At 48.2% G+C, this 24,754-nt stretch overlaps 1 protein-coding gene across 1 annotated transcript; it reads right to left on the reverse strand.

Annotated features, from left to right (window-relative positions):
• Positions 1-1,216: 1,216 nt before the first annotated feature.
• LOC144133264 (ionotropic receptor 93a-like) lies at positions 1,217-18,656 on the reverse strand. The gene is made up of 13 exons (XM_077666201.1): positions 18,501-18,656; positions 15,700-15,960; positions 14,209-14,426; positions 13,936-14,088; positions 13,683-13,814; positions 12,692-12,892; positions 10,589-10,698; positions 9,922-10,009; positions 9,405-9,560; positions 8,760-8,922; positions 7,922-8,142; positions 5,726-5,988; positions 1,217-4,639 (listed from the first exon to the last, which is right to left on the reverse strand). The coding sequence occupies exons 1-13, from the start codon at positions 18,505-18,507 to the stop codon at positions 4,174-4,176; spliced, it is 2,439 nt and encodes an 812-aa protein (XP_077522327.1). The 5' UTR covers positions 18,508-18,656; the 3' UTR covers positions 1,217-4,173.
• Positions 18,657-24,754: the final 6,098 nt, after the last annotated feature.

The following is a 24,754-nucleotide window of genomic DNA, read 5'->3' on the forward strand; positions in this document are numbered from 1 at the left end:
CTGAATTATCATCTGAACGTCTAACTTTGGTTTTAATGTTTTGATCTTTTCATGTCACTCTGCTGTCTTGATGCACATTTTAAATATGATAATTGCACTCTTTATTTTTGGTCTGTGGCGCAACCATCTGCAGCAGTACAGCTCTGAGAAGCTTCTCCTGAGGTGGAGCAGCAAGTCCGTTTCCTGACAGTGGAGTAATAAAAATTTGATACAGAAAGTTTTGTGCTTGGGAATCTCACAATAGAACAGTTTGCCTGCTGATTTCGCCTCTATACCTGACTACGCGCCATTCCTTAGGGCTTTGGAGAGAATAGAACGCTAAGAGGACTTGATTGCTTTGTTGTTATTTTACCGCGTTTCTTTCTCCTTATCTCTTGTTCTTTCTTTTTTTTTTTCGCTTGATGTATAGGGCTGCATTCTCTTTTGTATTGAATCCCCTGCATGGTATTACGCCTGCACACAGTTCATTTGTTAAGACTGAGTAAAATTATTGAAGGTCATATAACTATTGTATACATAACATAGCTTTCTGAATATTCTTTTACTTTGTTCTTGCATTTTTGCCGGCAGACTTCTCTATGTGTGTTTTGTGAAGTGCGATTTTTAATTATGTGCTTGCCATAATCAATTTTGTTTGACTCCGCCTGTGTAATGCCCGAGAGGGCTCTTAGGTTATATAAATAAATAAATAAATAAATAAATAAATAAATAAATAAATAAATAAATAAATGAATACCTCCACGCTCCAAGTTAGTGCTGAGCACTCTATTTTCATTCAACCTGCTTTTACCTGTTCGCATCGTGGAATTCGAATTCCTACTTCGTCCCGATGTTCCAGAAACGAATAAATCTGCCAACATTACCAGGAAGTCGGGACAATGCCCAGCCAGTCCCGCTAACCTAGCGGCCTGGAGCACTCCAGTGGCGGCCATTCCGTCAGTCTTTCTTCCTTACGTCACGCATGACATCAACGCGCTCCTCTTGAATGCTCAGAGTCATGCGCCAAGTGGTGGCAGCCAAGGGAACTAGAAGCGCTTGTCACGAGTTCCTGGCAATGCTACGGGTTAATTTCAACGAGAACCCTGTTGCGCTTCTTTCAAGTGTGAATGTCGTTGAGGCAGGCATGGTAAAAAAAAAGTTTGGTCAAACCTTGCAAGGTTCGTTTCCTGCAATGCAAACTCTCAGACTCTATTTAAGATTTTATTTTGTTTTTATTGTCAACAACGCCAAAAACGCTTGCGCCACGCAATACATGTTGGATGTCATACGTCAATGTGTATGTCGCAAAATCGAAGTAAAAAAATCAATTCAAGATGGTGCCGAATGCTGGAAATGGATTGGAGTAGAGGAAAATACTTAAATGTAACCGATTAAGGGATAATAAAGCAAAGTAATGTTTTAACAGTTATGCACGCGTGAAGCGGCATTCGCCCATTGACAGTGTCTCTTGAAAAAGTTTCTGAAATGCGATTTAAAACTACTGAATTAAGTCTGAAATTTTGAGTAATCGTGAAGCGTTGTGCTCTTTGAAAAAGCAAAAGCAAGTTCTGTCTGTTCCTTTTTCGAAAATGCATTAACAATATGTGGCGTAAGCGCAATGCATTTCTACAATAGGTAACTTTTCTCAGCATATCAAGATTTAACAGACGTGTCAACTCATCAAAACCGTGCTGATTGTCAAGGTGAGGCCCCCGAAATATCACACGTTCGCATGTCCCTCAACATGATTGTCTCTCTTTTTTTCTGTGCTGTGGTGGTGGCCAGCGTACTCACGACTAAGCTAGAATCAATTATTTTCGTGCTTCAAACGTCAGGAAAACTGTGTTCTAACTCCTCCTGTGCTTATCAGCCGTTCTATCTCTCTTTTTTTGGGGTTTCAGTGGTCAATTCTCACAAAACCGTGACCGAGAAATTGGGAGATCAGCTGTGGTGCCAAACGTTCGCACTGCATTTTTGTGCTGACTGGAAGCAATCAATCAAACAAACAAACGCTAAGTGCAGTAACTCCACACATTACACTCGAAACTTCAACAAGCCAGCGAACTGCTCAGACAGCCTTTACAAAGCCGTATATGTCTGGCATTCACCTTTATCACAGCTCTATCCTTTCGACTGAGAACAGCTTTTCTTCTCTCAAGTTACAGATGTAGCTGCAGATTTCTAAAAATATATAGTTTTATCTTTTTGTGTAGTACTGCCTAAATACACCCCAGTTGAATCACCCATGCAGACGTTGCGAGCTCTTTAGCTTAAGGGCACTGGTTTTTGTTGCATTTCAGGAATCTAATTTTGCTAGTTGGTGACATCGCTACAAAATACGTCACGGCTGGTTCCAACTGTCGAACTCTTCACAAACCGACGAAAGCGTAATGAGAGACTGGACGCTTCAAAGCTTCTTGTGTGCATGCGTGACTGTATGTGAACCACGTTGACTCCATCATCTTGGCTTGCGAATTCGTCATTATCAGAGGTGACGGGGCCTCGTCCCGTTGCTTGTCAACACTCAAGCTGCTAATCAATCAACGTTTAGCTATCAGCTGGTGAGGTCCCTCCGTCGTGCATTCTTCGACGTGTACAAACGGCGCTTCACAGTCTAGCACAGCAGTCGGTTTGCATACTAAACTATACCTACACCGGGCTCCCGACGGACAAACACGCAAACATGCGCAATTGCGCCTAATGATACATTAAATTTGGTTAAAAAATTTTGTCATTACTTCATTTTTGAAATACACAAGGGTGGTTATAAGATTACAAGGCTTCAGCTGTTCATTTTGGTATTTGAACTGCCAGAATACCCCAGCGAATTAGTTTCCCACCTTGAGAATTGTGCGGTATCGAAACTTTAAATAGTATCGGAAAGGCTGTTCATGCGGCAGCTGATCTGTTCAAACGCAATTTCACGCTGTCACAGTTTAAACAAAGTGCTTTCATTAATCTGCCAAAACATCAATCGCCTGGCAGCACGCGTCCCGCAGCCATTTCGTGTCGAGTGGATACCACGTGACCTACTGAGCTGTCAAAAACCGTGCAGATTTATCGACACGCCTAGCAACACCAACCACGTCATTGCCTTGGCTCCTAAATCTGCATGATGCCAACCTCATTTTAACGAGAAAGGCGCACCTCCGGCGCCGCACACGTGCTCTCATCCATATGTGAGAGAGCCCTGCCCCGCGGTCTTACCCGTGCAGAAGAGGTTGCGCTCCGGAGGATCCGGGTCGGGGTAGCCCTCACCCCTAGCGCAACTCGAACGTGGCTTGAATTTCGAAACTTATATCCCCGCCCCGGGTGTCCAATCTGCAATCCCCGCAATACTGAGGCCGATATCCACGACCTGTTGTGCGTTTTCCCGGCGCTGAAGCCGACGAGGCAAACTCACGTGGCGGCAGCGGGTCACAATCCTTCGTCATATACTGCTTGGACGTAGGGACCGCATCGTCGCTCACTGCTCCACTTAATTAGAGCGGCCAACCTCTCTTTTAAATAATTCACCCATCAAGCGGCAGGGCGGTTGCGTAAGTGCGCGACGCATTCCGAACAGAAGCTGGGGCTCCCAATCATTCTGGGCCCTCGTCAAACGGGCAGTCCGCTTTTTATGATGGCGCTCTTTCTCTTCGCATGGGGGAAGTGGCAGCACGTGAAACAACTGCAAGGGGCTCACAAATGAGACTTCAGGAGTTAATGCTTGTTTGCGCCGGTGTGTCTCGGCTGCTTCGACTTGCCTCATCGTTATTACGGCATCAAAACACATAACTAGTGCCTATGGCAGCTTCGACGCAGATTTTGCCCAGGGCGTTTTCCCCGGAAGCTAGTGAAACGTATGATGCTGACGCGCTGTGTATTGTCGAATGTAAAGGCCTTTAATTGTTGTAAGGAGGTGGACCTTTGAGCGTGTGTTCCTGTTCTTTACCGGAGACGCGATAGAGCGAATTTTTCGAAACACGCGCATGCAGAAAAAGAGGCGCTACAGGGCGGGCACTTGAACAAAGAAAGCGGCATGCGTGCGCTACGGGTGAGTGTCTTGAAGGAAAACGCGCTGTTCAGTCTTCAGTACATCGAAACGTACCAGCCTAGCGACAAGTCGTGATAAAATGCATTTCACTCATGATTTATCGACCACGCTGCCGCCGAAACGGACTAACGGGGCCAGCAAGAAGCGGCGCAGCGGACTTAGTAGCGCCTGGCTGGGTAGTTGTAGGGGATGAGGTCGCTGCGGTTGTTGGGCTGCCCGTTGTAGCGGAACGGGCTGTTGGGCGGGCTGAAGGCGAATCCCGAGCTGTCGCGTATGCCGCGGCCCCCGTAGTCGGTGGCGAACCGGTCTCCGAGTCCGTCCTTGCCGCCGCCGCCGTACTCGGTGCGCGTGAAGAAGGGGCTCTTGGTGTGGATCACGGTGGGCGGCTTGTGGCCCGGCGGGGCCGTTAGCTCGCGCTTGCGGCGCACGAACTCGATGAAGAGCGCCGTGAAGGAGGAGGCGAAGCCGACTCCCAGCACCCAGAACGAGCCGGTCATGTGGTACAGCGTGATCTTTCGGATGTCGCCCGCCTGCGGCTTCGACTCGACCGTGCACTCGTTGTCCCGTGGCCAGTGCTTGCGCTTCCAGTGCATCACAAGGCCGGACTCGACCAGACGCCGGAGCCTGCGCCGCGGGCAGTGAAAGATGGCCCGGATCACTTTGGGGTTGCGCCGCCAATTCTCGCACTCTTGAGGAAAAAACTGGAGGTGGACACTTAAGCTTCACCTTAAGGGTGTGACGTGATAGCTTAGTGGGTTAATTTCCATATATGCAGATTGTCATTCTCTACTTTACATTCGTAGATCCCTGGGGGTCCTCATACCCCTCCTGGCACAGTTAAGCGATGCTCCACTGCCCTGCCATGACAGGTGCTGCCACCGGTGGGGCTTGTGAGACTCAGGTTGCTCTTCCCGAGCAACCTCTCGCGACCAATCATTAATTTAACTGCCACCTGCCACGTTGGGCAATTTGATCACAATCCGGTGGGAAGATTGGGTGACGTCACAAGGTCACGTAACTAAGGTGGCCCACCTGCCACCTAGGTTACTTCTCTGGGGATTTTTTGTGGATTTATCGCTCACAGCCAACGGCGCCGAAGCCGGCTTTTCTGCGGCACGGGTCGCGTTAAAAATCGAAGCGTGAGCACTAGCTAAACAATCGTTAAGGTTTCAATGAAGTTGTCTGTGTCATTGCGTTATGACAAGTTAGCTGCACTGAGCACATCTCGAAGTTTTTCTTGAAAACTTGGCGACATTTTGGTGTCAGTTATGCCGCCATCCGGGAGGAAAATTACTATACGAAAAGAGCGTACTGAGCGTATATACAGTACCACATCGCAGTGTAGTGGTATGCAACAATGGCATTGATTACGCACATGCAGTAAGCGTCACAGGAGCTCGAAGACAGCGCAGGCTTGAGTAGTGGTCGGGTGGGAAGCCTCGATTCACCAACAAACGTTTCAGCAAGAGGACTTGTCTTCGTATCGGCAAGTCCTCTAGTCGAAACCCTGGTCAGCGCATTGAAGCTTTCCTCCCGCCTCTTGTTAATGTTTGTGCTGACAGGAATTCCTCCTGCCTTGCTCTCTACCTGCCATAAGCTGGAAGATGCGCACAGTTTCATAGTCATGAAAGTGGAGCTCACGCGACAAAAACAAGAGAAACCATGCAGATAGTTAGTGGGAGACAAGCAGCATGAAGCGCGCGTGCTCACTCGTTGTTCAGACGGTCGAGGAACGGGAAGCCGACGCGCACGGCGAGAGATTTGACGTCCCGGATGACCTCGCCGCGGGCCACGGCGAAGTCGCACTTCCCAGTGCGGTTCAACTCGCGGCCCAGATAGTGGAACATGGTGACTTCGCTGCCAATGAGGGCCATGTATCCCATGCGCACTTGGTCCAGCACCCACATCTCGTGGTTTGGCTCGAACGTCATCATCCGGTCGGAGAGGACCTTCAGCGGTCCGCGCTCCTGGGTCTGCGGACAGCAAGCAGGCAGCACAGGTCGAATCTCAACGCAGAATTCTGCAGTCCTTTTTTGATGGACAAACTACAGATCAGCATTAATCGAGCCATATATCATTAATAAATAGGCCACTGACTGGATGCGGCATTAAACTATGCCACATATCATTCTTTCAATGTATTCAATGTAGCTTTCCAAGTGGGCAGGCAGGCCAGATGAAGCTTAATAGCAGTGAGGCCAGTAAATACGTATAAGCGGGGAAAACTTAAAAAATAGCACAAACATTTGTGCACTAGAGCGTCTGTGCTTACCGCAGGAAGGTACCTAACAAAGGGAGCGGAGGAAGTTCTGTGAATAATGCACATTATCGCTTCAGAAACATGTCATTGGAATTCGCTTAGACGAAATGAACACTCGCACGAATCGTAATGGTCGTCCAACCTTATTCTGCTTAATGCATTCTTCAGCGGCAGTATGCATTTCCCTGAAAGAAAGCTTGCAGTTCGACAAGCTCTGCTTTGGCTGTGAGCTCTCAAAACTGTTTACTCCGCATCGAACGCTCAGAATATGCAGCGCCAGCCGTCCCATACATGCGTCCTTGCGCTACTTGACATAATACAGTCCGCAACGCCCTCACGTGGTAGTAAAACTGCTCCATGTTAATATCGCTTGAAGATACTATAAGCTCAACCCACCATTTCTTCAGTGCAGTCAAGCTTTGGAGCCCCTTGCAATTGCGCCCCCCTTTGTTCGGCGTGTAAAGCTGTTTTTGTAATCTCAGAACCTCGCGATATATGAACAAATTCGTCTTTCGCGCCGAATGTGTTAACCTCGTGACACCAGACAGCTTGGGCGTATGTATGTATGTTACTGCCAGGAAGAAAGAAAGGAAAATGCACAGGCCTGCTCACTGGCTCAAGCCGAGCCACAATCGCTACCACGTGCAGATAGAACGAGAGTTGAAAGAAGGGATAGAATGACAGGATAGTAAAGACGCGCTAAAGACAAGGCTTATCCCGGAGGTAGTGCAATAGCGGGCCAACCGGTGTCGGGAGTGAAGCATCCTTCAAACTCTTCGCCACAATTCCAAAAATAAGTCCAACTTGGACCCGTAACAGATACTCTACGGGTCCGGACAATGTAGCTTGGGCGGGCGGATGCGTGAGATTAGCCTACTTTTTGCGGCTTTTCCTACTTTTTGCTTTTTTTTTCAGCCTATCATGCCTTCAAGCTTTCCAATTCGTTGTCTAAACACCACTCTACAAAAATGGCTCCAAGCAACAAAGTGTACCCTTTTGTAACACTCTCTATGCTGTACAATTTCTAAGGCTCAGAGAGTCAAGTTTCTCGTCGCAAAATTATGTTTGATCAGAGTAGTGGTTGCTGAGCCCACACAAGTAAGTAAGATTTACAGTACTGAACTGCGCAGACAGTCCGGAGGATAGAGGGAAGACGACACACACGCGGGGTAGTGTATATGCGTCTGTCGCATTGTCCTACATCCTTTTTGAACTGTGCAGTACTATGAACACTTGCAAACTCGCACAACTATATATTCGTTTTAATATTTATGCGCTTCTTTTCTTAATCAGGACCCCGTTTGTGTGTGTGTGCGTGCGTGCATGCGTGCGTGCGTGCGTGCGTGTGTAACCTGCACATTTGAAACACCTACTTCATATTGGTACATTCTCTACAGGCAGTTTTAGAATTTTGGAACCCTGTCGGCTTGGTGGACAGAGGAATAGCGGGCGCCAGTGCGCAGGCGCTGAACACTAACGCCCCTCGAGTTCTTGTTCTGCGGCTGCGCACTAGAGTTCCGTTATGCCCCTATCCCCCAAACCGATAGGGTGCCCCTATTCTAAAACTCCCTTTTAAGCAGTGGCTGCATCGCCGGCCGGAGACTAGATGCATTGTATACACGTGTGAGCCTTCAGGGCGGCGTCACCTTGAGAAGGTCGAAGACGGCCTGTCCCTTGAAGGCGCCCCAGCGCATGTACCCACGGTGGGCCACCAGGTTATCCACATTGTCCACGGGGTTCCGGATCTTGGGGAAGGTCAGGTCGGCCACCAGGTTGCCGCTGTACGTGGTCAGCGTGACGATGACAAAGAGCCACCAGAAGCCCACCAGGATGCGCCCCGATATGGCGTCCGGCAGGTGGATGCCGCCTGCACGTGACAAGCCCCGACCGCTGCAGGCCTACGCACGGGACAGGCTGCCAATGCACCCGTCTCCGACCAAATACGTTCTCTGTCTATCTGTCTCTCTTTTTGTACAGAGCGAGCTTTTTTGATGACAGGAAAGAGTTAATGTGAGTACTCCTGGCGGTCTTAACGTGCATTAGACGCTCAGCAATGGGGAGGAATGCGAAATAAGTGGGGCTGATTGTCACAGAACACCATCTTGTCTGTTCAAAGACTAAGCAAAGAAGGTAGGACACGGGCGCAGAAAGAAGTAAAGGAAGCTTTGCGCCTCATGGCAATGAACCAACCAACCTGTTACAAGATGTTACGCTGAATTGTGCACGAAACACTATTCGAAGCAAGATATCAGTGGTTCTTAAGTGCTGGTCTGAGGTTTAAGCACTGACCGATAAGGAAGGTCTCCTGCTCACCTCACACTTGCTCGGATCGGACAACTCATATCAAATCACTATCCCTCTCCCAAGAACACGCTCTGCAAGCTTGAATGGGAAACGCACCTTGTTAACTGCGTTTCCCTATGTGACGATTCAAGCGATGACAGCAAGGTCGCTCGCAAGCCAATGAGCACGTCCGCTGCGTACCTTGTTGGATGATGGCTCCGAAACAGTACCACTCGCAGTTTTGCAGTAGGAAAAGTCCTTTGTTGTTGCGGAGGCCGTAGTAGTCGTAATAAGGGCTGGCACAGTGGATCCCCCACAGGACGGGTCCAATCAGAAGGAGCGAAAACAGCACGGCCACCCACGTCTGCAAAACGAAGCCACGATCTAGATGTAAAGGCAATAATGCGGCGTGATTTCGCGTCGCGCGGATGCACACACCCCGAATTCCTTGCGGCGATAAGCAAAGCGTGCCGGAGGTAAATAATGTTAAAGGAGGCTTTCCTTCTGAAAGCCGATAACACTGTCAAATCCAGAAACAAGCAACTGGTACTTGCGAACATTTTTCTGACAACAAAAAAAAAGAAGACAATCTGGCGCTCGCGGTATGTGATAAATCGCCCCTTCTGGAAGGAGACATCTCTATTCTAGTGTCAGTGTGCTGTACATGAAGATCTGCTGACACATTTTTCGTACACGCTTCATACGCAGCTGAAGGAGAATTAGGTAGGTCCTGCATGCCTAGCAGTCTTTTTAATCTCTTTTACAGGCAAGGAGTCACGACGATCTTTTGTTTTCTTTTCTCTTTCGGTCAAAAGGAGCGCACGAGTACGCAAGTGGGATACTTACGTCCCAGGTGAACGGGTCGAGAAATAGGTACTTGTAGTTTGCCCTCGGTTTTGGTACGAGGAACTTGTACGGAGCCTCGTCATACGCAGACGTGAAGTTCACCACTTCTGAACGTTCTTTCGTCACAGAAAATCCATAAGCTCCGATATCAGCTTCCTGAAAAGGACGAAAACAAATAAAGTTAATCTTGTTCTTTGTCATTAAAAAGACCGCCCGCAGGAACCCCTCACCCTCAATCCCCTATCCGCTCTTCCTTCCTCTTCGACGCGAATTGCAAAATCCTTTTTAGGATTAATAAATGAGTGAATTTGGAATAATAACCGTGAAAAGGCTCACTCGGATCATGGTGTTAATGTTGACTCCCTACGAAAATTTCACCGGTGACTTGGTTAACCATTTTCTTTTTTCACACCTTTGTTAGCTATATGCCTTTTAAAGAGCAGGATTTTGAGACCCCGAGAGCGAAGGACGGAAATTGTTGTGTGAGCAAGTAACCCGGGACTTCACGAGGCCGTACCTGTCTGTGAAGCATCCCAATTAAACCATTCCATGCACCATTTTCGAACGACCCGGGAATTGCTTCTCTTGGCACCCGCCACTCGTACCTAAAATGAGGCAGCACAGAAAGTATGCCACTTGAATGCAAACAAAAAGAGAGTAGGACCAAACCACTTCATCCGTAATTCCAAGCCCTGACTCAATTTCTCAAAATAGCGCCCTATTTTGGAAGCTGACTTTCGAAATTACTTGTTGCCTGCAGCGATCCCGTATATACGTAGGCTGCCATGCAAAATGCAAAATAATTTGAGATGTATTTAACTAGAAGTAGCGATCCTGACGTCTGTGACTATTCATAATGGCTGCTGTCACAGCCATTAGAAATTGAGCAGCACCTTCGTTGCTAACTTTATATTTTTATGACCTTTCGCTATATGTAATGGCGTCGCAATATTTCATACAATAATAATTCAATCTGCGAGTACATAAAGGACATCTTGAGCACTTTATAGACGCGAATATACAGACAAAAAAGTACACAATGAAGCGTAACTATGACGTGGCACTCTTTCACTCGATCACATTTTTTAAATCTTTACACGCCTAGACGATCATGCGCAGAGAGCTAGCAAAAATAGCTACATGCATTGCAACAGAATGGAGAATTTTTATCTATCATTACTCACGTAAAGTTAAGTCCTCTGGCGAGTGCTTCCACCATTTCGGCCATCGTACCGGTGACGTTCCTTACAGTCCTCCCATCTGGAGACATTTCAACTACAGACATTGGTGGGTCCTGTCACGAAAAAGAGGAAGGAGAGAAAGAGAACTACATTAACCGCCGACAAGGTTATCCACAAACGGCGGTCGCTAAACAACTTTAAACACCGATCACGAAAGCAAAGGAGTAGAGTGAAATCGGTGCTCCATTTGTTTGCCGCGAAAAGCACTAGGCACGAAATGGTTGAGTGAACCGCCATGGCTGGGTCAAGATGGATTGCTGAACTCTGAAACCGTTTATAATAGACCGTACACTGAGTGTTAAGTGTGAACGTTGTCATCGTAGTTACCGTTTCCTCACCGCTCTCTACTCGCGGACGTACGCTGGTGTTTGTCCATCGTTGTTTTTCTATTTTGCCTCTATTATATAAAGAAATAAATCAGCTATCCGCGGCCAACCCGTTATTTTTTATCTGCGTCCTTCGGGGAGTGTTAAAAATTCCCCGTATGCGCCGTTGAGTAAAAGAGACCCATTTTTTTCATCTGCCGGCGTCGGCCCGTCGACAAAACGAGTCCCGAGCTACACCTGATGATTCCAAGCACTGCATTTTTATCGGGGCCCTTTTCGTCGTGGCTGCTTTTATAGTGAGTGGGTTCATTAGGTCAGTACTGTGGAGAAGGTTGCTTGTGGTAAAAAGATTTTTTTTTTCCTGTTGTCAAGCTAAGGAATGTCCGTGGCGTGTAGTCGGATGCATGAAATGTACCAGGATTTGTGGTATTCTAGCGGCTTCCGTTAGACTGGATTCCACCGCTAAAACCACTCCAAATGGCAACTTCACAAAAGCGGCTGTGAAAAACCTGCTCGCAATCACTCGCCGCGCCGTATCGGCGCCTGGCGGGGGTCGCATGGTTCACCCTGTGTGCAGCTGTGTCGCCTCCCAGCCTGAAGGAGACGAAAGCCACCATTTGTGCAGCGTCGGCGCACAGCGAGGTAACGATGAGGAATAGTGCAGCGAAAGCTACTGAACGCAGAATTTCAATCATATGGTCCTCGCACTAAGGTGGCTTGTGCAAACGTTCCACAAGTCGTCGTAACATGTCAAAGCAGTCAACATTCGTGCTTACGCCTGCCTTCGAGACGTCAGTACTGTTTTCATGTAGTGACGCCAGCTCTTTGCAGAAGCTGGTGCGCATTTACGCGAAAACTTTGTGCAGACTTCTGGGAAGTATTATATTAAACAAGTTTGTTCGCACACGACTGCAGCCAGTTCGCAACCTGGGGTGCTGCATGCTGGAAGGTCGACGTTTTATTTCATGTGGAGTAGTGCTGAAATTTTTTCCGGCGCTTTGTTTCACCTTTTGTAATAAGGGAGTAATTGCTCATTAGCATCCACCTAAGCGCAGCAACGGTTACAACGGAAAGGTATAAAGTTTTCAGAGCAACTTCGCTGAAGAAAAATTCGTCCTGGTCCAGGGTCTGGTCTAGTCCGGAGTACCGGTCTACTCAATCTGGGGGATTCCCCTGAACATTGGACTAACACTGCTTCACTTTTTTCACCTCTTTTTTCTTTTTCCCTATCAGTCCCTTTAGAGCAGCCCGTTTTGGCCGGCTGGGATGTATTGGACAGTGGTAAATGCTGTGGAATCGACCATACCGCTAACACTTTCCGGTTAGTCCTCGAAAGCGTCACGCATCGTACACAGCGCCAGAACGGAGGGATGCGCATTCTGGGGCGATTTGTCTGTTGGAGTATGAAAGTGTTGAATCTGAGCTTATGCAGCACTGACAAAACTGATAATAACTGGGGAATTTAGGGGTTCAAGAAGAGAAAAAAAAAACGAAAGTTTTTTCTATAGTGACCGGCTTAGTTCCTGCGCGGGCATAATTATATCCCTCGACAGCACGTACTGGATATTCACTGATGGTAGGGGATTACAGCCCGGCGTTAACCGCGCCATTCTACCAGAGTGCCGTACAGACTGCTTCGGCGGCACAGCGCACTAACTGGGTGCACTGAGGCGGCATCGGCACAATGCACGCAGACGCCTGGCGAGAGGTTGTGACGTACATTGATGACGGCGATGACGAGCTTGATGCCGCCCAGGTCGCCTATGATTCCGGGGAAGAAGTCCTTGCGCTCCGTGCGAATGCCGGTCACCAGTGCCCAGTGGCCGACGTCCAGCAGCACTTGCTCGCCGCGAAGCTTGGCCACCGTTTTTAGCGTGAAGCGTGAACACTGGCCGCACTGACTGCTTTCCAACAGCAACGACTGCGCGCCACGCGTTAGGGTGCAGTCAGGAGAGGCCTTGAAACGAGGAACTCAGTGCATGCAGTCAGTCGGCTAAACGTCGCCTAGAAAGAGCTCATTTTTCGGTGCAACTAAAGAAGCGGCAGCAAGAAAATGAACACAGAAAATTAATGTAGTGTTGCAGAGAAGTGTAGAGCAATAAATGTTAAATAATGTGAAAACAAAAAAGAGCAAATGTGCTTTGCCTTGGACACTCGGAGAAATTCTTCACGTGAGCACACTTGATGCACCCTTGTGCATGGGCTACGGCTATTTTTATATGCAGGGTGCACTACCTGACGTGAGAAAAAAATTAAAAAATACGCTGGTTTGTTCCGCCAGAATAAAACTTAATTATTGCTCTTGGAGCGCACTTTGTTCACTTAGAATGTTTATTTATTCTTACTGAAGTATTCATTTCTAAAATTAGAGAGACAAAAATATAGGTTTGGTTTATGGAGGTTTAACGTCCTAAAGCGACTCAGGCTATGATGGACGCCGTAGTGAAGGGCTCCTAAATGTCGACCACCTAAACGTGCACTGACATCGCACAGTACACGGGTCTCTAGAATTTCGCCTTCATCGAAATTCGACCCCCGCGGCCGGGATCGAACCCGCGTTCAGCAGAACACATTCAGCAGTTTCGTGCAAGTATGAACTATGATGGAAATTGCACATTGTCCACCTGAAATACACAGTGCGGCCTGCTGAGTACGGCTTTCGCTGAGCATAGGTGCTTCATACAAAGCGATGAGTGATGATGTTCACTCACCTTTGACGTGTTCGCGAAAATGAACTTTGTGAACATGAACTCCGAGGTCCTGTAGGTGCCCTTGGCAAGCTTGTCCCCGATGGTTTTGGCCACAGTCTCGACTGCTATTGGCAGCTGACAGTAATTCTCGACCTGCAGTAACATTCATTCGCAAAATCATTCCGGAGGCGCCAGTCGTGCAGGTCTGTGATCTACGAAACGAAGCAAGAAAAAAAACGCAGGAACTGTATTTTGTAATGAACAGCAAGCTTACAGGGCAATCCGTCTCTTCGACTTCAGCGTAGGCAACAAGGACGTTGGCACCGTCGGGGAATGTCTTCGTAAAAGTTTCGAATTCCTCATTAATTCTTTCCGTGATAATGCAGACGAAATCGCGGTGGAACGTCATCATGTTAGCGTCCCTCATCTGCAAAAAGTTTTTATGAAGTTGAAAATTGTTGAAAAAAGTTGAAAATACACGACATTGCAAGTGCGTGGTCAGAGTGTCACAGAACGTGGCTAAGTAGAAAAACGGCCATCTTCTCACCTTTGTGAGTGTCTCTCGAACAAGCGTCAAGTTTCCAACGATGATGTAGTGGCGAACGTGAATCTCCTCGCTAAATTTATCTATAATGCTGTTTATTGAGGCGGTTCCGTGTTCACAAGGGTTGCCCAGGCAAACGCGAAATGTTGTCACCGCTGCGGGCTTTACTTTCGGCGACAAACCCCGGACAGCCTTCACCATGTCTTCCACGTACACGGGATCTGTAAAATGGATCAGGAAAGGAACTGTTTAGACTGTTCTGCGCGTTTATCAACGCCATATACAACTTCAGTAGCAGTCTGTCATTCCATTCTTCCTTCTGCTTTTCTTTCTTCCTATCTCCCGCAAGATTCTTTTATGGTTGCCCCTCTGGTTTTTGTTCTCTCGCTGTAAGCAGTCCTTGTAAAACGATGCGTTTTAGAAGTGTACGAAAATTATGCGCCAGAAGAACCAAGAAACATCGTATATGAGCCAGCAGGGGGGAAAAAGAGCTAAATACTAGGTGTAGGGTGTCTGCTGCTAGTATATGTTTGAAGGTATATATTAACAGTGATTAACAGGTGCACCCCCTCCCCCCCCCCCTCTTCACGTCAAAAGTCTTCAGGCCACAGGATGTGCTTCCCAGCCGGGTAGTTTATAGCATTCAAGGCACCTGTCAAGCTGTACATGTCGGTAAGGCAACAATGACGCTTGTCCTAGCCTTTCAAGGCCCTTTGGCTTTTGACAGTATTTTGAGTTCTCCGCTATGCGGCTCCAAAGCAGACCATGATGCCGGAAGACTTTTGACCACGCCTGTACGTATCCTATCCATCTGGTGCACGTGTGCGCGCGCGTGTGTGCTGAAGGTGAAAGAACGGCTGAAAGAAGCGACAAAGACACGTACCACACAACCAGCGCCCATAGCAGTCCTTGTACTTAATATCCGCTTTCACTTCGTTTAGTACGCCTGACAGAGTCACTAGACAACAAATGAAAGTTTTTCTGTGGTATCTGTGCATTACGCTACACTGCGGTTGTTTTCAAACTAGTATGAAACGTCCCTGGCCAGGAATTATTCCCTTTAGCAGTCACTCGATTATTGGCACGTTTGTAAGCGTGCACAATACAGATACCATTGCGGAGGCGGCCAGTAAAGGACGAAATAGGGGAAGGGAGAAACAAATCATGTTAGCCAAGAGTTAGGACTTGGGCGTAAATTTGGCTAATGGGGGGGACAGTATGGTGAATAAAAAACGTATAAAAATTGCCTAGTGACTACAATGTAGAAGCGCTGTGCCGCATGAACGCCACACACGATCGTCCTGGGCGGATGAGTGAAGCATGCATGCTTGACTCTGTGGCCGCGCCTGAAGAAATTTCGTCAAATACGACGACAGTGCGAGAGATCGCACCCTCTGCTGTCTACTTCTCAGCACGGCATTTGAATTAACGGCGCAGTTGCGGCGTAATTGTCCTTTCCTTCCTAGCTCTACTGAATGCACCGTTCCGACTTACTGTAGTCCGGGTCGTGTAGCATGATGATGCTCTTCCAGTAGCGCAGGTCACGTGCGCTCCGCAGATCGGACAGCAGCGGTACAACGTCCAGCGGTCCGGAGGTGACGGGAAAGCCGAGCGCGAAGTTGTCTTCGAGACGCGGACAAAAGCGGTCCATGATGGAAACCAAGAACGTCTTGGGCATGCGAACCTTGACAACTTCGAAAGCATGCTGCGTCGCCGTGCAGTTCACCACAGTGAACGCCGCGTCCAGAAGGCTTCCTGTGAAAACGGCACACTTCGGTAGGCACAGCTGGACGCCCTGTGGAGTGCTTGTGATCGCCTGCCGTCTAATCTCCTGACCTCCACCCTTTTCTTTCCTTCCTCAAGAATAAATAATTCCCCTCGAATGAGTTACGTGAAGCAAGGCGCAATTCATCAGGCTGCAGAGAGACTGCAGCGTGCGGAAAATAAGAGGACACCGTTCCAAGACACTCCGTGCAGGGCAGAATTTAAGGGGAGCTTCTGTTCATTTGTAGAAGAGCTGGCCATCATGGCTCAGGCAGTGACCATTTAAGTTTCTTTAATAAACTAGTTGTCACGGTAACACTTGAAAAAAGTGTATAACTCGTGGAAGCGCCACTGTGTTCGTACCAAGCATACATTTTTTTATGTTTTATATCAAGTTGAAAAAAAAACTATTTCTGCTACTTGGAAAACGTGGCTTCTTTTGAGATCCATACCTTTCACTTCAAAAGGATATAGATGCTCAAATTCACCAGCTCGACTCAGAGTCCACTTAAAAGGCTATATACGTAACACAGAAGAGTGCTGGCCATCGCAGGAAATTACGCGACCACGGCCAACAAGGACCCCGCGGAAGAGTGCACTACGCGCATTCAAATAACTGGGTGCGTTCAAGTAGGTAGAGCTTGCTAGGTGCCATGACCATATCTGTTCTAAATTAAATTTTATATGTCATGAGGAAATGTGTCAGAAGAAAGGAATGGGCCTTAGTTTATGAAAGAAACCTCGTAGTTTACTACAAAAAAAAAATGTATATCAGAAAGGATGGAAAACGTCACCTTGGCGATTTCGCAGAATTGCAGATCTGGAGCCATGCAGAACAAAACACGAAATTTTGTCAGTTCTAAACCATGTTTTCAGTAATTGTATGCAATCTTTCTCTTGGAATTGCTGAAGAAATCTTACTCGCAGCGGAAAATTCGCAAACATTGCTTCAAAAGCTATCCTTTCTAAAAAAGCCCCTTTTCAGCTCAATCATGGGTCAGGATGAAGTGTCAAACCGATGCAAATACTTTTTCTAGATGGGTAAGTTTTTTTAGTTGCGGCTTTAAATCTTCAGGGCTCAAAAATTGCAAAAAAATGGTCTGCTTTGCAAAATTTGACTCGCATTAAAAAAAAACTATCAATGTCGATATTCTTTAAAGTTTTCATGAAAGAACTTGCGCGGCTTGTAATTCTAAGCTGATAATGATGTCTTGCACTACTTTGCTTTAGACTATCAATTTAAATACATGCAGAGTATCGATTTAAACGCTCCTTCGCGTTGCTTCTAGAGGCCTGGTTAACGCAAGCCATAATTCTTCCACACTTGGAACCTCAAGATCCTGTGATAATTTTTTACAAAACGTTTACAGAACGTTTAGCTTATACTTTCGCAGTATTTTGATCATGTATAGCTGCTTTGATGAAACTTCGATCAAAGGTGCGCAGGCCTTCAGTGCTTTGTGGTTGTGGGGCCCCAGAATGCAACAGGAAGGCCCCCTTATTTTAGAAATATGCAGATTGTTAGCGTATACCAGCCAGCTACTGCCGTTGGTCTCCTCAGTAGGCGCAAGTGCCGCCGAGAAGGGCCAATTTTCATAACAAATAAAATTTAAGTTAGCGGCGAACAGGAGGATCTAATGGGATTTGGGGAGTCGGTTGAGATTGTTAACATGGTGTGGCGTGTTCGTCATTACTAAGAGAACTTTAAAGAAAGGCCACAGATACTCCCAACAACTGCACAATATCTGCCTCAGCCAGACTTATACATAAAAGAAGGCAAAAAAGATAGACGAGAATATTAATCTGCAATTTCATTTAGCCGAGTATTGAACAGTTGGATTTCCAGATGCACTAAAGCGTATCGTTGGTTGCAGGGAAGCATATCGATTTCACATGAGACCGCAGCGGTGGTCTAGTGGTCTGAGCAACCACCTCGCATGCGGAAAGTGCGGGGTTCGATTTCCAGTATCGCCGGGCACCCGCCGGTGATACAAGGGGTGCCAGCTTTCTCCTGGCCCGATGTTCGGCTTATTTCGGGTGAAATTCGTGTAAATGGGTGTCTCACCATACATTGTGCAGATCTTGTTTCACGCGAATTTATAATAGTGATAACCTCCAGCGGGGGGAAAATTGCGCGTTTGCTGACGTTTGCGTTGCTAGGTTTTTCCACTGCGCTTATAACCGCTCCTTGACAAGGCATGATTCATTGGAAAGAAATCTGAAAATAACTGACAAACCGATGGGCAACTCGCAAGGCTTGGCTGAGCATCGCATGGGCGTAAGAAATTTGTCAGCTACACATAACATGTGCCAAGAGGCCGCGGAGCAACACGACGCCAAGGGTTGCTCGCCCGAGTGGCGCGATACTGTTACGTGTTTGAGGAGGCTTTACGAGATAAAGGGCAGGAAAAACTAGGGGATGCTCGTAAAACATCAAGGAAGGACATCAAGGAAGGCTGGAAGTCGTTTTCAGGTGAAAGAGAAGGCACGCTGCTGCGCAGCCTAGAAGGAGGCGGCAGCAGTATACTCACGGCCCATGATGGCCGGCAGCTGCTCGGCATCCTCAGCATGGTCGGCCAGCACGCGGAACCTGTGGTCCTGTCCCAGCAGTTCGCTGTAGTTGGCCTGCAGCTCGAGGAACCTGTCCTTGGCGCCTTCGCCCAGCAGCTGGATGCTGGGCGTGCTCACCATGGCTGCGAGCAGAGGAGCAACGGCGAGGTGCTTCTACCACAACTGGTGCTTCCATCAATTTTCTACCACAGGGCAGCGCCGCAGAGCAGGGCCATGGCACTCTGCCGCAGATGAAGCGCATTCATATCGCCCATCGGGCTCTGGCCCAGAATATCTTGCCTATATCCATGCTTAGGTCACTGCACCTTACTTTAATTATTCAGTATACAACGTAGCCCAGCAAGCCTGCATATGGCCCTAGCTCAACACACGCAGTGTTGCATGTGTGTGACCCCGGGACAGCAATCCAGTCGGGTACATTCGTGGTGGGTGCGGAAGCAGTGAAGTTGCCGATTAAGCAAAAGAAATGCGTATGCATGACCAAAGACATGGTAGCAGTAGCTATATTTGGAAAATAAGAACCAGCACTCCTGACAATACGATAGCAATTCAGGGAATAATGCCCTTCGAAAGAGTGTGCTTGTTACCATCGACGGATTACTACCAGAGAAGCGCTACAAGCAGTCGAGCTCGGACACCAGTATGAGTTTCACGCTAGCGTCTAGCATCAGCCTGGTCTCACAGCATTTGTCGAAGGTTTAGGGGAATCCCCCAAGGTGGAGTAAATTTGTAATAAGGGAGTTGGCATCCGCCCAAGCGCAGCCATACGGCTACAAGGGAAAACTAAACAGTTTCTCAGAAACTTTGCAGTGAAAGAAAAGAAAACGCAGGATCTTCGCGCTTGCTTTAGAAAGCGACAGTGGTGCACGAGGGACTTTCTCCGGGGTCAACGGCGCCGCTGCCAGATCAAGGAGAATTCTATCTGACCTGGACCGTTCGAAGCCTTCAGGCCACAATGTTAGCTTCTGAGCCGTATATTAGAGCATTTACAGGAAGCCCTCGAGACTAAAAGGTTTCGAAAGGGGAGGCAGCGCTCCACTGCGCGGTTCAGAAGCAGAGGACTTAAGGGGAAGGCTGGATGGGAGTTCCTGACGTCTGGTAATGTGATCTGGTAGGGGGTGTTGTGGTGCAGCCCTCACGGTCATTTCTTCGGAAGAATAAGAAATGTCCAGGAGCTGCGCTGTTTTGATAGGTGCCTGGCACCAGCCGCAGACAGCTAAAGCTATAGTCTTGTTTTGATTACATGCTCTGCCTTTCACGCCAATGTAACAATATGGGTTTGATCAAGAAATAAAAGCGTAACGATATTTCCGGAAAGACAGTAACTCCCAAAAACGTGATGCACTGGTCGGCTCCTGATAAGCTTACTCGCGTTTTGCGCTAGAGAAGCTGCCGAAAGGGGGCTAACACCACCTGTAGCTAACAACCACCTGAACGTCTAAGGCACTACCATCCTCGACTTCTTCTGGCTCCTTCTCAGCAATGGAGCGAACAAGCAGACAAAAGTAGTGATCATTGCGCAGGTTGGTGTTGTATTCTGGAGTATATATCAGCGGATCTAAGATAGAAGAGGACTCTTTAATTCTATATGCGCACAAGCACAAGTCCGCGAGGCGAAAATTTTATTTCGGTGGCATCGCATAATTTGAAAAATAAAAGCGCCCTGGAGCGGGGACAGTCCAAAATCTCACTTCTTTCAAGGTTTGACCAAATGCCACACTATGCACACTATGATGGATGGCGCTGCTGTATGCACCGAGACGCGTGGATGTGGAGCGACAGTTGTGTGCTCAACTCGACCATGCACGCGTTCTCTCTCTCTCTCTCTCTCTCTCTCTCTCTCACACACACACACACACACACACACACACACACACACACACACACACACACACACACACACACACACACACACACACACACACACACACACACACACACACACACACACACACACACACACACACACACACACACACACACACACACACACACACACACACACACACACACACACACACACACACACACACACACACACACACACGCACGCACGCACGCACGCACGCACGCACGCACGCACGCACGCACGCACGCACGCACGCACGCACGCACGCACGCACGCACGCACGCACGCACGCACGCACGCACGCACGCACGCACGCACGCACGCACACACACACACACACACACACACACACACACACACACACACACACACACACACACACACACACACACACACACACACACACACACACACACACACACACACACACACACACACACACACACACACACACACACACACACACACACACACACACACACACACACACACACACACACACACACACACACACACACACACACACACACACACACACACACACACACACACACACACACACACACACACACACACACACACACACACACACACACACACACACACACACACACACACACACACACACACACACACACACACAGGAAAAACGCTAAGGCGCCCGTGTGCTGTGCGATGTCAGTGCACGTTAAAGATCCCCAGGTGGTCGAAATTATTCCGGAGCCCTCCACTACGGCACCTAATTCTTCCTTTCTTCTTTCACTCCCTCTCTTATCCCTTCCCTTACGGTGCGGTTCAGGTGTCCAGCGATATATGAGACAGATACTGCGCCATTTCCTTTCTCCAAAAAACCAATTATTATTAAACGCGTACGCGCGTGCGCGCGTGTGCACATTTTCCCACTCACTCTCACTCAAGATGGCAGGCTGTAACAACAGGCGGAAAAATAATATCAGTACTGTCAAAGTGAAATATGATCGTTCGGCCAATGGCGTTTCTCTTGTATGCAGCTATATCGTACCTTGCGTGACATGCAACCAGAATGGGTCAAAAAAATTCACCGACTAACTCATCGTCGAGAGTAGATGTAAGCCTGAAATGCACTGCAGGACGGTTGACGCTGGTAGCCGCACACGAGTCTCAGGGAGCGTCCCTCATCAGCCACATTTCCTTTCTTTTCCACATGAGCGGCACCGCGCCCGGCTTTGCCGCTTTTTACGTATGGCGATCCGCGCGACCATCGCTCGCCACGTGCCGAAGAGGGAATGGTGTCGGCATGCGCTACATAGAACGCCGGGACATTCGCCGCGGCTGGACGCCGCCGTCACCGCCTCCGCCGACCACCACGCTGAAGAAGAACAAATCAGTCTGCTTACTGGCCGTGCTCATAGGTCGCGCCACGGGACCTGTGTTTTTAGGGTTCGCGTGTATTACTTAATGACGGAAACTCACGCTGCGATGTCGCCTAGCTCATTGCGTGCCACCAGCACTGGGCTTGCGGCTCTCGGGATGCAGGGCAAAACTTGGGCTCCCTCGCGCCGCGTGATAGCTTCGCCCACCACGGGTCTACGAAGACGCTGTTTTTGACGCATGCACTGCTCTCGCGGCAGCGTAGCACGTATCACCAGGCGGACTAACTGAAAGCTTCGCATAAGTTCGTTTAGGTTTAGCTAAAAAGATTTCATGCTTACACCTGTTTCACCGCGCGTCTACCACAGTTGAGTAGTGTCCCACTTGACGGCTTAGCGCTCTCAACAAAGATGCATACACAAAATATCGCTCGTGAAATGGCCAAGTCGTGTGTCCAGCTTAAGGTAACAGAAGGTAACAGACTCATACAATGCTCCAACCCTTTTATTCAAAACGAACTGTCGCCTCTACGAACAGCACCAGCCGCATCTCCCTCTCTGGGCTTTTAAGGCGCCATCAGTGATGAACCACCGGACGCGTTTTCCTCGTTCAAAACCCATTATATAACGGCTTTCTGCCACTTAAAAAAGAAAACAGATATTGCATCTCCTTTGAAAATTTAGTAACGACCAGGCGTTGTGCTTGGAAACAGAAACGGCGAAAGCAGAAACAGCGGAGCCCTCCACTGCGGCACCTCTCTCTTCCTTCCTTCTCTCAGTTCCTCCTTTATCCCTTCCCTTATGGCGCTGTTCAGGTCTCCAACGATATGTGAGACAGATACTGCGCCATTTTCTTTTCCCTAAAACCAATTATTATTATTATTTTTATTATTATTATTATTATTATTATTATTATTATTAATAAACAGGTCTAGAATCCTAAAATTGAATCGCAAGTGATTGGTAATGGCACACCGGGGCTCAGTGACACCTCCAACAGCACGTCAACATTAAGATTAACAACGCCACCTGTAAATTTTCCAACTGAAAAATACTGAGAGCGGGAGCGCATGCGCAGGGTGGTACAGCAGCTAGGTGACGGTGAAATTGCTCGACGCGATCCTCCGTTTCCGTGGGCATTGCCCACACGCTGTGATGGGCAACTTCTAGCAGTGCTCTGCTCATCGCCGCGGCATTTACTCCTCACGAACAGTACCGCGTACTAGACAACACCGCGGCGAGCAAAACCATGAAGCTGGTGGGAGACCATCGATTGGAAATCCCACCGGCGCGCGTCTCGCGACGGCACCGAAAGAGACGAGGGAGAGATCGAAGACGGGGCTGGGCGGGACGGACGCTCGCGCACTTCTTTGTGACCGTGGCTTTTGAAAGCGTCCCCACGTCGATGACGTGACAGGGTGGGAAAACAATTTTCGCCCTCTTTCATTCTGCCATTCTGGGACATTTCATTTTTTTTCTTCTCTTCCCGTCCCCTTATTGTCTCGTGCATTTCTTTCGACGTCTCATGGACTTTCAGTCAGCCAATGCGCGGTTTCTTTTTTATTTTATTTGCCACCCGCGACACGGAATGGCGCACGCATACACGGGTGAGCACAGGCGTCTTCTCAGGATTTTGGTGTAAAGATATAAGGCGCGCCATGCCCGGAGATGTGGCACACACGTATGCCTGAGATAGACAAAATAATGATAATAAAAATAAAAACCGTGTAATATACGCCGTATTCAAAAGGGCAACAGTGAAACAGCAGCAAACAGGGAACAGAGTGAGAACGTTCTCATAACTTAGGCCGAGGCTAAAAAACATCGTATCATCTTTAACTTTGTTTTTCTGTATCATATTCTACTTTTGTTTCTCCGTTGCTATTGTGTTTTTTTTTGGTCTTTTTGTACTTCTTACAGCGACTGATACAGCTACTGAGGCTTCTAATATAATCGCTGCATTTTTTGCTTAGATTAGTATTTGTCACATGTCCTACATTCATGCTACTGATATGTACCTTGTATATATGTACATTTTCTCCTTTAAGTTTTGCTGAGTACAATAGTTTCTTTTTACTGATTCCTTTGTATATCACGTTGTATTAATTAGTTTCTCGTGTACCTTTTTCGTTCTTTGTCCCCGTTACTCAATACCCTTCTTGACCCTGTAAGGTATTATGAATAAATAAATAAGTCAACCCAACGGCATATTGTTGGTCGTCGCGTGGTGCAACTCCGGGTATTCTTTTAAATAGTTAGCTAAGAGGAATTATGCAAGTTTGTAATATTCACTTTAGGCCCCAGTGAGTCTCGTCAAGTTCTAGAGGGGGTTCAGGAAAATAGGATTCAGTCTTTTGTAGCGACTAACCTCCTGTGTGATCGTTTTTTTCGGCATTTAAAGCAAGCCCACGAAATATAAAAACAACCACGCGACTGTGCTCTTGTGCTGAAGTATTGTAGTGTTTTGAACGAACGAAGGGCACGCGGTGAACGCATAGGTGAACGTGTCGAATTGAGCGACCAACGTCGCTGTCGCGTCGGCCTGAAAGTGCGTCACCACCTCCGTTCTGAACGTGGAAAGCGCGCCGCTGTCTCCGATAAATGATAGGGTTCTTTCTCCGTCTCTTCTGTGGTTACAGATATCGCGTGGCGTTAGGCGATCGGGCTGTCGGTCCTCTTCCACGGTAAAGGTCTCGCCTGCCGCTCCCGAAGGCGATCGCGTTCTTGGCGCTTCGAAGTCGACTCCATTGTGTTGGGTCATAGAAGCCCAGTTGGCGTGTGAAATGTTCAGAGGTGAGTCAAAATGGTCGTTCAGTTTCGAGCGCAGGGTGATACAGACCCCGACGCAGCAGTCCTGCGCCCATCTCGCCAGGGTGCCTCCATGCACGTGCCATGTACCGGGGGGCTTCCAAAGCCCAGAGGCTTTGGAAGCCCCCATGCTCTCCTGCGAGTAGCGAGGACCTCAAGCATAGCCCAAGAGATAGCGTTATTCGCCGCGCGCTGCTGGTTCGCGCGC

The sequence above is a fragment of the Amblyomma americanum genome, chromosome 1, assembly GCF_052857255.1.
Source record: "Amblyomma americanum isolate KBUSLIRL-KWMA chromosome 1, ASM5285725v1, whole genome shotgun sequence".
NCBI lineage: Eukaryota > Metazoa > Arthropoda > Arachnida > Ixodida > Ixodidae > Amblyomma > Amblyomma americanum.